Raw genomic sequence first — 15,566 nt, 5'->3', positions numbered from 1 at the left:
CCTAATTGATTATTTCATTATGATTTTCACAGTAAACCTGAAGAAGCAAGCTTATGCTTGCGAAAGCTCTTGTCAAAAAATATAAAGTTAACCTTAAGAGTGCCAAACTACATCCTGTTTCTTATTTTAATTAATTATTGATAGTAATCATTGAATCATAGCAATCTGCTCACCAACTATATACGCATGTCATGCATATTAATTGATATGCCATTATAAAATTAGGTTACGAGCCACAAGCATACAATGTGATAATGCCATTGCACTTATTGTTTCAACAAAAGCACAATTTCATAAATTATTTAGTGAGTCAAACAACACATGGGGTGGGCGAGGGTAGCAAAAAAAACACCGTAAATTAATCATTCTTCACAAAGGCACTTGATTCAATTTTAGAAACCATCTTGCGAGCGTAAAAGTCTTTGTAGGTGTCCGGCAATTCACTTAAGACTTTTAATGCCCTGTTCAATATATCCATACTACGAGCTGCTGGAAGCAAATCTTTATTTCCGTAAGGGTCTTTTTGATCATAATACTTCTTGTCCAAGTTTTTCCAGAAAACATTTACAGCAACACCGAATTCAACAGCGACCACATTATGAAACCACAGAGCTGGTATATAGAGAATGTCACCAGGTTCAAGCATACATTGATATTTTGTGACATTGGCAAAGTTGGGATATTTGTCTAAATTAATGCTATCGACATCAGTTACTTCAGACTTATCACCCTTTAAATACAAGTTCAAGGCATCTGAAGGCGGAAAAAGAACGGCTTTTTTACGACCATTTACTTGAATCAAGAAATTATCCATGACATCATAATGAGTCCAAAGCTGCATTCCGGCAGAAGCAATTCTAAATACACTCGAAAAGAACTTGTCCTCTGGAAAATAGTGAGGCCATTTTATATCTTCTTTAAATTCTGGAAATTGCTCCATTATATTTGATGGGTCTTTTCGCACGTCTTCACCAAGTGATCGGAAGTAGTAATATTCATCAGGGGCGGAAAAATACTCGCTATGAGTCAATTCTGATGCTCTTTGCACAACGTCACTAAATGGGAGTTGACGGTATAAAAAGTTCTTTGTAATAAAATTCATTTGAGGAGTATCACTAACATGGACTGTCGCCATTTTCGAACCACCTTTTTCGCACAAGTAATTGACAGACCATTTTCGCATGCAAGGTCCAATGTCCATGCCTTTGAAAACACATGGTTTTCGTTTTAGTTCAAATTCTTCTTGGAACTCTTTCTCACTGATATTGTAACGTACATCAACAGGAACCGAATCTATCATATTAAAACTGCTTCCTATTAATTCTGCAATGCATGTAGACTGTTACTGAAAGCTTTGCCATCACAACATAATATAACCAACTGGTAACACTGACGATTAATGATGTAAAATATTTTGGCTGAAATTGTGTTCGGACTTTCCATACCGGTTTACACTACAAAATCACAAAGGGTCTTTAGAGTTATAATCTTATACTGCACATTAAAAATCATTTAAAGCGACGGTTTTCAGTTCATTTGCACTTGAAATGAAACAAAGAAACGTTGTAAAAATATTACTGTATGCACAACTATTTTGATGATAATAATTAATTGATTTAAGCAGGCAGAATTTTTTGTAATGTACACAAAGGCAAAGGAAGAGAAAACTGAGACGAACATACTAAGGCATTTTAGAGTTAAGGAGAAAATTTGCCACGGCAACCACAAAAAATGATAAAAATCCAACAGATAAGCCACTGGTGGTGGAAATCCAAAATATGGAAACAGCCAAGCAATAATAATGATGTGCAGCAGAAAGCATTTGGGAAGAATAATAAATATCTAAACAAATATTAATCGGATCTTTTTTTAATTAATTCATGTCCTTTTTCTAAAAATTGATCATATTTCTGGAATGCACTGTCTGCAGCACTCCTGTATACTGTAATGGCGTCGTCAGGATAACAGTAAACTGCAGCTAAAGTTCCCACAGTCAACGGTGTTAAAATTCTTCGAATCATTCCAGCTGTAACAAAAGAGCCTTAGTATTAACAAGGTTTAATGCTACCCTTATAACTTTTATATACAGTGGGCTGGTGACAGACAAAAATTCAAAGATTAAATTTAATTTAAAAATCTAATCAGTTTCCTTTAACTGATCAAATTATGCATATACAATGTTTTTGGGGACCGATAAGGTTTTCTTGAAATTCTCCAACGATCTGTCAAAATTTATACTTTTGCAACTACAGTAAAAAGTTAGCAGTTAGTCTTTGGAAGTCTCTAAAAATGTCTTAGCGGCCGCCAAAGTTAAACGTTAAAAAACTCTGTGCATACAAGATACAATCAAATTCATGCCAAGTAACTCAAGTAGATTTTAGTTTTTAACACATCGACTGCCGCAAGGTCAATAGGTAAGTCTGGCTAAGAGTGCAAAGGTCAGTTGCCAAAATACTCTGCAATCTTGTTCTAGTCTAGACACTGTTAAAATAATTCCAGTTCAGAACTGTCCAGGACACCAAAGGAAATGCTTGTGTTCTTCTTACATGCTAGAGAATGGCAATTTTAAATGTGAAACTTTGTGTAAAATCGAAGAGAAATGTTATGCGGTAAAAATGGCAATAACGTTTATACTGTTGAAAGGCGATCCTCTGCGTGAGAAGAGAATAGCGGCAGTCAATGTGTTATACAAAATTCCAATTACCTTTTGGGAATAGAAGTCTATTTATTAAAATAGATGCACCAGCTGCACCACCAATGACAGCAGTGTTGGTTAACAAGGCATGAGGGTCAGTAACCTTTGGAAGTTTCGATACGATTTTGTATTTCGTGTCAGCAGCTGTACTTGAAACTTTACTCCAGGCATTTTGCAGTGGTGTGCTATGCTCTTGCAAATAGACACGACACCTAAAATTGTAAAGCTAATATAGCAATGCAGACACTAAGCATCAATTTAATTTGTCCACTATTTTGAAGATGTGTTATCATTATCAGCATGAAATGCTCACTACGGCAAAGAGAACGATATGATTTCACTGTGTCTGCTTTAATTACCTTGAAATATTTAACTCAATTAGGCTGGTATCTTCATCTTTATAGATTGGAGATTTTTTCACACATTCATCATACAACGGCAAATCAACTGGCTTCATGAGAATGCTTTGCAAAGACAACACAATCTACACTTATTTTCTCTCTAATTACACAATAAATATGTCTGCAACTGCAATAATATGACATTTTGAGTTTTACGTGCAGAGCATTAAGATTATAATTCCATCTTAAAAACAGTTACGGAAGATTAAATTAGCACAGGTAATTTAGAGACAGATCATGCATAGTTAATGTAAGTTTCAGTTTAATTTGCCCATTGCCACGTATTATAGTGTATGGCTGCTAAGGGTACAAAATGATGAAATAAACAATAACAAAATCAAACGTATTTGTGATGAAATGTGGTAGACAAAAGGCCAGAAAGGAACATTTGAAGCATAGCAACATATGAACAGCATTCCAGGAAATTTTACCGAGCAAGAATACGCAAGCAAAAAATTTAACCGAGGTAGAAAAAAACTATTTCAACGTTTAACTTAAAACTTGCCGTAAGTTAAATTCCTCATTTTTTTTAATATAAAAAGAAATATACTTCACAAAAACATAGAAGTCTCATTAAAAATCTATACAAATTTTTATCACAAAAGCACATATCAATACACAAATTTATGATTGTAATACATGCAACATAATTCTTGTAAAAGCTGCATTTATTTATAAAGTCACCAAGTATTACTTCTTAAAATGACCAATTTACACACCTTTGCTACAAATACTAAAAAATCTACGATTGATATCTTCAACAAGACACTTCTTTATTGACGTGATAGTGATCAACTGATCATGTAGTAATTCTCAGTTGTCTGTTATTCTCATGGATGGATCTGAACTAACTCTTACTACTGAGAAGTACAACAAACATAATGCATACTATAGTAACTTTGAATTTTATAACATCCTACGTAGAAATACCTTTTAATTCTGAAAGAAATCAACTCAAAACCAATTTCTTCATAAATTTATTTCCACAAGCTGATCTACGAGTGCTCATCATAAAAAATGATTGGAGACAGTACACAAGGTAAACATGATGATCGGGACTGTATGTTTCATTTACATTAACTATGAAAGAATTAAAGTCGTGGCCGTCAGCAAATGCATGGACTTACTTTACTTCAATGATAGTACAATTCTAAAATTTACATCACCAAAGATAATAATCTGAAGACAAAGACACCAATACAAATTTTCAAATAAATACTGTGTATGACAAGTAAGGTGCCCACCACATTGTAAAAATGATTTTCTTGTCTTTAAGTATAAAATCAAACTCAAAATAGCTGGCAAAAATGAAGAGAAAAACACTTTCAAAAAATAAAATTTACCGAGAGAATAATATTTACCGAGAGCTCATATATAATCAAAAATAAATCAAAGTGCAATACACATAAATTTAAAATGGTTTAGTTGTTATGTAAAAATCAACAGAACAGAATATCTGACGAAAAATGTCGTGAGAGCCTTATAATTAAAAAAATCATCACTTGCAGAAACCATAAAATTACACAGACAGAAAAATTATATACATTAAGAAAAAGCACAAAAAAGACCAATTACAAACAAAAATTGTTGAGCTAGAGACAACTTAGATTAATAGCTACGAGATGTTAACTGTAAGTGTTAATTTGAACATTAAAATAGCACTAACAAAAAACTAAAGCATACATGTTCTATGAATGTTAAAATTAATGAAAAACTGATGTAATAGTAATAACCGATAATAATCACATTTATATCTGCATGAGAGTGGCAAAGCCGAGCATAGTTAGGACTCAATATACCAATTGTTAATATATGTACAAACACAGCACTTCTCACAATCTTACATTCAAAAACATCTGGCTAGGCATGAATATCCATATCCTAATGTCTATAGTAGCATACATGTTACATTAATTAAAAACAACAACTACAGCGCTTGTAACCGGATTTAACATTATATTATTACTAGATTTCAAACTGAAAATTCAAACAGGGTCTACTACACTTATGCAAGCCAATTTTAGAATTGAATTTTGACAAGCTCTGAGGACATAATTCTTTTCCATTTAGGCCTTAAAATTGGTTTGCATGAGTAAACTACATGCAAAAAATTATCTGAAAATACCAAATGAATTGAAATGATTATTTGCAAACGCTTGCTGCAAAAATTATTTGTGGATTGAAAATTCTCAAAAAACGTAGATTTTAGCTGAAATATTTACATTTCAGTAAATTTGAATTTTATATTAAAAAATTACCGATATTTAAAAATTGTACATGAAAAAAATAACGACGAAATGTCATTCAAATTAAAAAAGTCCACGACCAGGTCTATTTCACGATTACAGAAGTTCAATCGGAAAAAGTTAATAATAATCTAATCAGCAAATATCCCATATACAGTCTGTTAGTTTAAAATTTTGTAAGTACAATGCCGCAGTGATGACCTCAACCACTAGTGTGATTTTAGTATCTGCAAATGGATACATTAAAAAATAGCAGTTAAGACACATATAAGCATAATCCACCTACAAAACGAAAAATTGCCATAATACAAATTATGAGATTAAAACGTTTTCACTTCAACCTGATTCCCTCTTTATACACATTAATATGGCAATTATAGGGTTGGCAACTGCAAGCATCTTTGCCTTGAAGTATATGCACAAACATGAAGCCATGCTAAGTAATTAAGACATGAAACAGCTACATTCTCATCACCAGATGCCTACCGGTATTATTTAAAAACTCATTCCAAACCAAGTTCCTAAAATTGAAATGAACATGCACGATTGTTGTGGTCATTTACCTCTCCTATGTAGATAATACATAAAAATCTCAAACACACATGCAGCAAGCAATGGTCACCTTTGTTTATTGACTTTGTATGATGAAGTAAGCATGCGGAATCTAACATTTTCAGCATAATTATCAAGCAGTATTCATATTTCATAGCTTTGCAAAACAACACCCACACTCAGACAAGTTAAGTTAAATACTTCACAGGAATAAAGTCCATTTGAGGTGGACAACATGCTTAAGATACTGCTCTGATTGAATCTTAAATCTGAACTTAAACCCTCTTGCGCAATCCAGACAACACAATTAAAGCAAAACAAGATTTTCACAATATCTTGGTCATGTGAAAGTCAGTCATGCTTTGCGAAATAGCTTTCTGCTGCACTTGCAAGTACATCATGGGTTAATAATGGTTTGCACAACACCAGGAGGCTGGAAAACAAAAAATACATGACAAAAATTAAACATATCACCACATTAACTGCTGTATGGGTAAGAGTTTGGCTCAAGACACAAAGGTGATAAAACATAAAAATGCTAAGTTTTTTTGATATTATGTTCTGGACACATTACAACTACTTCAAGTTTGAAATTTTTCTCTCCCAAAGAGAGCATTTGTGTCATTGCAAGAAGAATTTGGCAGCCAACATGTCAATAATTTCAATTTTTGTGAGAAATAAATATTAGACACCATTAAATTTATTCATTTATTTTGATTAAATTTAAACCACTTAGTATTGAAATGTGAAACTATACGTTTTGTCGCAGTTGTCGTTCTAATCTTTGTATTTCTTCATGAAGTCTTGTATTTTCAGCTGAAGTATTTCTTAAATCGACTTCGTACTGACGAGCCTTTGACAATACAAAACAATATGTGCAAGTAATTAAACAGCAAAAAATCACAAAATGCAATTATTATTTGTATGAATAAAAAACACAAAAACATAACTAAAAGAATTACAAAACAAATTGGTAGCATGTTAATTAGTAAAATAAGTAGCGTATCTAATGTATCCCTGGATGGCAAGCTTTGCAAACAAGTATCCAGCAAAGCTTTGATGAAATTCAGCCAATAACAACAAGGTTAAAGACACTAAGGCATTACTTACGGCTTCCCTTAAACTGGTGATGGTTTCACTTTCAACAGGGCTGGATTGTGAAAACTGTGAGCGTGTGGCAACTATCAGCGCCGCCTGCAGTTCCTCTGTTTGTGCAGACTGCATTAATTTTTCAGATTCCAGTTGGGCAATTTTTGTACATTGTTCAGCAACGTTCTTTTTAGCATCATCCAGCTTTTTGCTCATCTCTGCCAGAGCCCTTCGAGCGATATCGCGTTCACTCTTATGCGAGTCTGCCTCCCTTCGAAGTCTCTGATAGAAGCTATCCACATGTTCCTATAAAAATATTGTAAAATAACCCTACAATTTACTACAGTGTTACCTGAAATTGCAGTATTATGTGGTTGCAGTATAGCAGTATTATCAGTTTAGTATAATCTGTTTAGTGTTTATGGTGTTGTATGTGTGAGATTCTACTGGGGTTTGAATGAAAGTGGAAGAGCATTTATGAAATAAACCAAGTCATGCGCAGTCTTGTCGCACGACACGACAAACATTACAGAAATAAGGTGGTAAATAAAATTTTAAACATTTTTTAGCATAGCATAGCACAGCAACTGATAAAATGTTACCTGTTGGTCGGGAGTAAACCCTAAAGAACTTGAAGGGTCATTTCTTCTTTGAAGCTGACTCAATTCTCTTGTTTTGGAGTCCAGTTTCTCTTTAAGATTTTGTATTATTTTTTCTCTTTGCTTGTCGTATAATTGCCATTGGATATTCATGTCTTTTAACTACAAGCAGACACCAATGCGTTAGTGATGTGTTTATGAGGAAAAATATAAGCATTTATGGTAAATTTAGAGAGCAGCAGAAGACAGGCGACAAAAACTCATGCACAAAGTGAGTTAATGTTTTCAGTAATAATTTCTGAACAATGAACAATTTTTGAAAATAAAAAGTAAATAAACAAATAACAAACAAAATAACACTCAACAACAGCATCTAAAATGCGTAAAGCTGGGCAGAATGGATTACACTGTAATCACAATGATACAAGTTTTATTTTCTTATGGGAAAAAAAAATGTAAAAAGACTGTTGCTACTGAAGTCGTGGTTTAAACTGGATTACTTGTTCATTATCCTTGACCGGCCAGTATGTAAATTATAACCAATATTTCAATTCTTCAATCCATTGAAGGTTTTCGTCTTCATTAATAGACAACTGCAGAAGAAACTTAATAACTCTTAGCAACAGATAAGCAAAATATAAATCAAATTAAAAAGCAAACAACAATTAAATTAGAAAACATTATTTTTTTTAATATTAAGGCACAATTTTACAGAGATTACAAATTGGACTTAAAAACTTTGTGCATAATTCTCAACCAAAAAAAAAACATGCGAACATGAAACAAGGTTGAACGAGTGCAGAAACTTCCTGAAAAGTTAAGTCTTCAAAAATTCAAATAAATAATAGCCTACTAAATAAACTTAAAAAATATGATATCTTCGTAAAACGTATGACACAACAAGCTACATATTCTATAAACACAAATCAAATGGTAACAGCATGTCATTTCAAAATAAAAGTGAAACCACATAGCGTATATGTATGTACCGTACACAAGATATCAATTCAACATTGGTTTAGATTTGTTTACTAAATGTATTATCACAGCAGTTAAGGTCAGTATACTGGTACCAATCACAGACAAATTCTTGTTTAGAATTCCATTGCCTTACTAAGTAGCCTACGCTCTACGTTACATAAAAACCAGCCATAAATAAAAATTTGAAAAATATGTCGAAAGTAATAACCTTGCTGTTAGTGGTTTCATGGGCTTTCACTTGGTTTTCTAATTGCTTGATTTTTTCAATGTAACGATTGCTTTCTGACGACGTCAAATTGCTGGGCAGGCTAACTGGTTCCTGCAAAAAAGTGAAATAAATAACCTACACAGTATACACAAAATAAAATTAGTGTTCATGAATTTTAATTCATTAGGCTTTATAGTACAATGCTAACTGTGATAGTTAAGCTGTAAACAATAAGTACCAAAGAAATAATGATACACGATGTCGTCAGTAAGTCGTGCGTAATGCACATATCATGGAAAAAAGTAAAATGTAAGGTTTTGTTTTCATTTTGAATGCTCAAGAGTCAAGACCTGTCAAGCCGAAATCGTTAAAGAAAAGTGTGAATGCTGATACAAGACTTTAGGAACTCCTAAAATTATTGCTCATACTTGTCCAGCTTCAGATAAAAACGAAGTTTGTAAGGTGGATACCGAAGATAGAGAGGCGGTTGTAGAATTAACAGAACTTCCAATGCTTCGCAGTCTATCTGCTTCTTCTTTTTCACTACAATAAACATTAAGCAATTGGGAGTTTGTACATTGTTAATTAAGGACAGCTTAATGTCACATGGTAATTAATCAAATATGACTACTTTATACAGAATGATATTTCCCTATAACATACAACACAAACCTAATGTATTTTGCAAGAATGTTTTCATATTTTTCAGCAAGGTCCATAAGTTGTTTGTCTTTTTCTTTTGTTTCTCTGCTATAAGTTTGAATCTGCTCTTTCAATGGTGCAATTTCTTCCTCAAGCTCCACTATTTTGGCTTCATGGTTTAGAGAAGTGTCCTCATTATTAGACGACAAAGAATTTTTAGTATGCTCAATATTTGCTGTTAGTTCGTTAATTAGGTTGGATTGTTCTTCCAAGACCTGGCGTAAAGTTTCAAGAGCATTTTCTGCTCTTTCATCCAGAATCTGCTTGGCATTGGTTTGCTTCGAATACTTAAACTTTTTAGGAGGGTGGGTCTTGCTAGCTGATGCATCTTGTGGTATATTAGAGCTAGAAGTCGGCCCTTCAATAAGAGGTTCTCTAGAAATAAATGCCGAAGTACCTTCCAAAGAACTTCCAGAAGCTTTGTTCAAATTACTTTCTGTAGATAAATCTCCGCTGGACATTATACTGTACCAATATGGAATACATGGATTGCACACCGAGAAAACCTAAACTACTGGCATGACCGCTCAGAGATCATGAATTACACTGGACAACAGCAAAATTATTCCTCAAATGAAAATAAACTGCCTAGACTAACTTTGGGACGCTGATTCCAAATCTGAAATCAGAATTGGTCTATCACGTCAGGTTTTCAAGATATGAAAATTTACGAAATTCGGATTTTGCATTGATTGGCACTATATTATAAGGTTCTACAGTACAAGGTATTGTGCAATTTTCTTTCCCAGCGAATTGTTGGTCATATTATGTCACAATGCATGTTATGTAAGATTAATATTGACATTATTTTGTAAATGCAATGTTCTATCTTTTCACAATTAATGCATTCTTGAATGTTCTTGGCCATGACTATAGAGGGGAGGGGGTAGGGGTAGGGGGGGGGGAACATATGTGGAGACCTTAAAGTTGTGTCACTTTTGCTCGGATTGCAGTTGGGTTACACCAAGCATATGTGCTTTCTCTGTTTGTGGGACAGTCGAGACGATGCAAACCACTATGACACAACTGAATGGCCAATGAGAACGGACTACTTTGTTGGAAGATATAATGTTAAGTGCCAACCCCTAATTGATCTGAGCAAAGTGTACTTGCCACCACTTCACATTAAACTGGGCCTGATCAAACAATTTGTGAAGGCAATGGATTTCAATGGAGATGGATTCCTGCATATAAAAGAAAAATTTGGTGCAATACCAAGTGATGCTAAACTGAGAGCTGGAATATTTGTTGGCCCCCAAATACGTGATTTGATCCGTGACCCAGTATTTCCATCCAAGCTTAATTCAAATGAATTAAAAGCCTGGAATGCATTTGTACAGATTGTACAAAATTTTCTTGGGAAGTACAGGGCAGAAAATTACTCGGAACTAGTGGACAATTTGCTGGAATCATACCGCGAAATGGGCTGCAGAATGTCGGTTAAACTGCATTTTCTTCATTCACACTTGGAATTTTTCCCGCCAAACCTGGGTGATGTGAGCGACGAGCATGGGGAAAGATTTCACCAAGACATCTCTGTGATGGAATCGCGGTATAGAGGTCGATTTAACCCAAACATGATGGGGGACTACTGCTGGTTTCTTCAGCGTGAAACTGACACTGAACATACTCGAAAGAGCAAGTGTATAAAGCACTTTTGAGGGAATATAATGTTATTTTCGTCTGATTTAATTATCCTGGGTTGTGTTAAATTGTGCAGTATGATAATGCTGTTATTTTCAATAGAAATTACTGGGTTGATTACATGTAATGTTTTGTTCCGCTCAGCCAAAATTAGCCAAAATCACAGTTATGGGTTGTCGTGAGCATATATCATATCTCAAAAACGTGACGTGTTAGAAAAAATCTAAGACCAGATTTGGATTCAGCATTGCAAAATTAGTCTAGGTAAACTTGAAATGAGCGAGGAATAAAAAATAAGTTGTAAATTGTTGTCCAGTGTTATTGTTTTGCGTGTTAACATGCAACTTATGGGCAAAATTATTTAAACAAGGTTCTAATATCTAGCTGGTAAAGTTAGAGAAAGCACATACTAATTAATGTTATTAATGAGATACATAGAAAACAACAGTGTTTGACAGAAACCATCAAACGAAAAGGCACAACAATACCAATATCCCAAAAATGAAATAATATTTTCACATATCATATGGTATGGCAGTATATATGTTATATGTTAATGTTTATCCTCAGACTGAGGAAAGTCTTTGTATGACTTCCACTCAGCACTGATTCCTCATCGATTGAGCTACGGTCAACGACCTTGTGTGTGTGTGCAAGTGTTCCGATTGTTATACATATTTTTTTTTTATAGTATTGCCTGAATTTACAACTGTCAACAGGGTCCAATAAACAGGAGCAAGTGTCGTTAATACGTTGCCCAAGGGCATTACATTGGTATGGCGTCACTGGGAACCAAACATAGAACACAAGCAATATTTGTTGCAAGGCTATTCCTCAAACCGTCTGATTACCGAGACGCCGCCATATCATATGCAATCAAAACATTTTCAAGATATTGTATTCTTCCGTTATATGTATTTGAAAAAGTTTGTATTTTGTACAAGTCTACTATACAAGGGAAATCTCTAAATGCCGCTAGAGGACTAAGAGAGCTGAAAGAATTAAGAGCACTACGAGGACTAAGAAAACCTAATAAGTCTATGGTATACTGCTCGCTTAGTTCTCTTAGTCCTCTGGCATTAGAGACTCCATTATCTAGAGAGGCCCGTATACAAGTACACAACCACAGAATGCCTGTGAATACTAGATTCAGCTACTCAGAATTTCGATGCCATCTGGTGGCTCTTTTTTATACTAAACCCTTTTGCCCTTGGGACTTTATTAGAATACGAAATATTACAGTTAGAATGCACTGAATTTAAAGCAGTAAAAAAAATTTGGGTGCTGCATACCGGGCATAGGTGGGCAGTCGGTACTTGAAAGTATCATCGGTAACGATATTGATACTTGCCAAAAAATGTACCAACATTTCCGGTATTCGGTACTATTTTAAAAAAGTAGTTTGGTACTTTGTCGGTACTCCGTATTTTTTATGTAAAGATGATTGAAAATTGCTTCAATGATGTGCATTTTTTTATCAATACAAAAAGGAAAACTGGTTGCTTGAACGCCAATTTATAATAAATAAACAAAGAATTAAGATTTCAGAACACGTCATCACACAAAAATTTACGTCCTTGCAAATATCACAAGTTTTCATCATCTTTTAATTTCATCGATGCTAGGTGCACAACTTTAGGAGTGCAGTAAGCAAAACTTCAAAATATCTCAAGGATGCAGCTGCTACATGGTTTCCACTAGCCTATATGGGGAAACGTAATGATTACTACTAATGATAACAGACTGTAATTACTCTGAAATATAGAACTAAAAATAGATAGCTTACGATTTGTTTGACAGCACATTAGCCGCTCACTTTGTTAGTTTGTTGAAAAGCTATGTAAACTGCTATTGAATTAAATCACAAACAACAGCCTGTCAGTCACTGAGCAGCAAGTAATAGCATGGTGCTATAGCTTACACAAATTGGAAAACAGCAGGTTGCTATTTTGCATTTAACAGAACGCTAGCATCCGCTTTTTTCGCGAGACTTCGCCTCCTACAGTCGTATTGGGGCAAACTTACAGTACGAATCCCTGTCTGTCCTAGTGCAGTAATGTCAGTATGCCTAGGGTCCTACAGGCTAAAAAGCATAGCATGCACAAAAGGAGCCGGAAAAAAATAAACTTTAAGGATATACTTTTTCCAGGTGATTGATGTTGCTACTTAAGCACCACGTGTTCTACGGAAACAATAAACAATAACCTTTCATCCAAAATCTCTTAGATTTCTACAATTTTTGCTTTTATCAGCATCCTCATAGACATCGGAAATACAAACCTCGTAAAACAAACCCTGTTTATTTCTCATGTTTATGCTCGCCCACTTCACCGCAAATTGCCTTCAGGTTTCAGTTTCTCTTTTATCATGTGCAATGAATTCATCTGCGGATCTGAGTCTTTATATTTCCTCTATAGGATTTATATTTTTCTTGCTTGTTATGGCCAAAACCGTAGAAATCTATTCTGTCTATATCTGTTTTTTTGCTTTCAATGTTTCGGTGGGGCTTTAATTTGTTTTTAGATATTTTTTGAAGACATGTTTAAAGTAGCTTAATTTGAATTTTGTTTAGGTCCACAGTAGTTGCAACTAATATTTAAGACGACGTCGCCGTGACGTAGAACCAGTGATTCGTTTTTAGGCTAGTAAGCTAGTTGTCATACTCTATTGCAAATATCTACAACAACAGGAGCACATGCCAAAGCTTTGTTTAATTGATTTAAGGTTTACATATGATACAAAACAGGCTTTTAGATGAAAATAAAACTACATAATTGCACTTACTTTCACCCAACCGTCCCAGTCGCGAAAGCTTTATGCTATACATACATTTTATGCTTTAAAATGTCACTGCGATTAAGTTTTAGCTGTTGTAATGAATGCAGCTTATTGCAATCAACTTCATTTATAAAATAAACACGATAAATTTAAAACACTTATTTAAAATCGATATCGATAAATCCATTTTAACCCCAAGCAAAAGTTTTTACGCAATTAATTAACGAAACTTCCGACCGTCCGTATCTGACAACGCTCTTTTGGGCTATAGTGTTAGAGTTAGCATCCCCTATGGCCCACCGGTGACGCAACTAAACAGGACGAACAAAAACCTCGTATTAACATGGTATTTTTATGCAAGTAGCTATTACTGTACTTCTCTTCACCAACTGCCACCAATCGACTGGTTTATCGATGCATTTTTCTTTATAGTAATTAACACCGCGGCGTGCGAAGCGGGTTATTATCGCATTCGAGACACATACCAACAGCAAGCAACCATCAAAAGATATTTCTTCAGCCTATGGAAGTAACATCGAAACTTATCTATTAGGCGTGTTGCGTAACAACGTGTATTACGTATTGAATGCGTACACCACATTTCATACAAGCAACAGGATACCGAAAGCGGGTGTTATATCCCACAATTGAGACGTCATCCCCAATGTCAAATCTACCATGCGCTTATTTGCCAAAGCGCCAATCATTGCTTAGGCTCATAAGTTACTGTACAAAAAACTTCCATATAAGCAAATTAGACAAAAGCTTTAGTTTTCGAATTGTTTGACTTAGGTCTACTGTATGGACTGGAGCATTGCAGCATATTGCCTGCTTATCGCTTTGAAGCATTTCTGATTCCAATGATGGCGTTTAACAAGAAGTTTTGAGCGATACAAAACGGTTAGTTGCAGCAATATCTTGCTGAGTTTTTTAGTTTTCCAATATTGGCCAGTGGTGGCTCATGGTAACCGTGCCGATTTTGGTTGTTTTTATTTTTTTGAATTCTGGTTTAAACTTTAACTTTAATTTCAATTTTATAGTTAATAAAGAATGAAATATTTCAGGATCTTCATCGTCTAAGACTCTAAGGTATAATCCAGTAACCGAAACTGATTTTCTCTCAAATGGCAATAAACATAGGTGTTTTTCAATCAGTCAGTTTCATGTGACTGAAAGAAAAGTTTCGCAAAAAGTTGGTTTGATAACAGACCATCACTTTTCATATGATATGACACAGTTGTCTCATGGTTGTTGATTTTGTTAAAAACTGTTTGCTGCTACCATCTTGTGGCGTTATCAATATTTGTAGCATGACCTGATTATGTAATGCAACCGCTATTACCAGGGCTGGCGTAACAGAATGCAGGGCTCAATTAGTTAACATTAGCCATTATACTCTGGCCCTGGTGTTTTTTCTTCAAATTGTTTGATTTTCTCAACATTTTGCTTGTAAGTTTTCACAAAAACTTTCCAAAAGAAACTTTCCTGGGTTTTTGTTTGACTAGTCTTTCAAAATTATTTCGAAATCGACCTCTTTTGCAATGTTGTTTCCTTATGATAGCACCGCCAAGTTATGTAATTTCTCTTGCGATAATGCTGAGTGTTGATATACTGTAGACTTGTAGAGTGTAGGTTTTGATTAGTTTTAGTATTGAAAAACTTTGTTCCTAT

At 34.4% G+C, this 15,566-nt stretch overlaps 3 protein-coding genes across 3 annotated transcripts; all 3 read right to left on the bottom strand.

Moving 5' to 3' along the window:
• Positions 1–66: 66 nt before the first annotated feature.
• On the bottom strand, positions 67–1,308 carry LOC143470193 (tRNA wybutosine-synthesizing protein 5-like). Its single transcript, XM_076968151.1, has one exon. The coding sequence runs from the start codon at positions 1,298–1,300 to the stop codon at positions 359–361; it is 942 nt and encodes a 313-aa protein (XP_076824266.1). The 5' UTR covers positions 1,301–1,308; the 3' UTR covers positions 67–358.
• A 13-nt stretch (positions 1,309–1,321) lies between these two features.
• On the bottom strand, positions 1,322–3,900 carry LOC143470194 (uncharacterized). Its single transcript, XM_076968152.1, has 3 exons — positions 3,055–3,900; positions 2,705–2,907; positions 1,322–2,026 (listed from the first exon to the last, which is right to left on the bottom strand). The coding sequence occupies exons 1-3, from the start codon at positions 3,150–3,152 to the stop codon at positions 1,854–1,856; spliced, it is 474 nt and encodes a 157-aa protein (XP_076824267.1). The 5' UTR covers positions 3,153–3,900; the 3' UTR covers positions 1,322–1,853.
• Positions 3,901–4,056: 156 nt separating this feature from the next.
• On the bottom strand, positions 4,057–11,512 carry LOC143470192 (uncharacterized). Its single transcript, XM_076968150.1, has 8 exons — positions 11,439–11,512; positions 9,444–10,017; positions 9,200–9,314; positions 8,772–8,882; positions 7,586–7,744; positions 7,005–7,289; positions 6,652–6,747; positions 4,057–6,327 (listed from the first exon to the last, which is right to left on the bottom strand). Exons 2-8 carry the CDS (start codon positions 9,932–9,934, stop codon positions 6,292–6,294), a joined length of 1,293 nt encoding a protein of 430 aa, XP_076824265.1. The 5' UTR covers positions 9,935–10,017; positions 11,439–11,512; the 3' UTR covers positions 4,057–6,291.
• Between the last annotated feature and the right edge of the window lie 4,054 nt (positions 11,513–15,566).

Source organism: Clavelina lepadiformis, chromosome 9 (assembly GCF_947623445.1).
Source record: "Clavelina lepadiformis chromosome 9, kaClaLepa1.1, whole genome shotgun sequence".
Classification (NCBI taxonomy): Eukaryota; Metazoa; Chordata; class Ascidiacea; order Aplousobranchia; family Clavelinidae; genus Clavelina; species Clavelina lepadiformis.
This window is presented reverse-complemented; position numbering and strand designations above follow the sequence as displayed.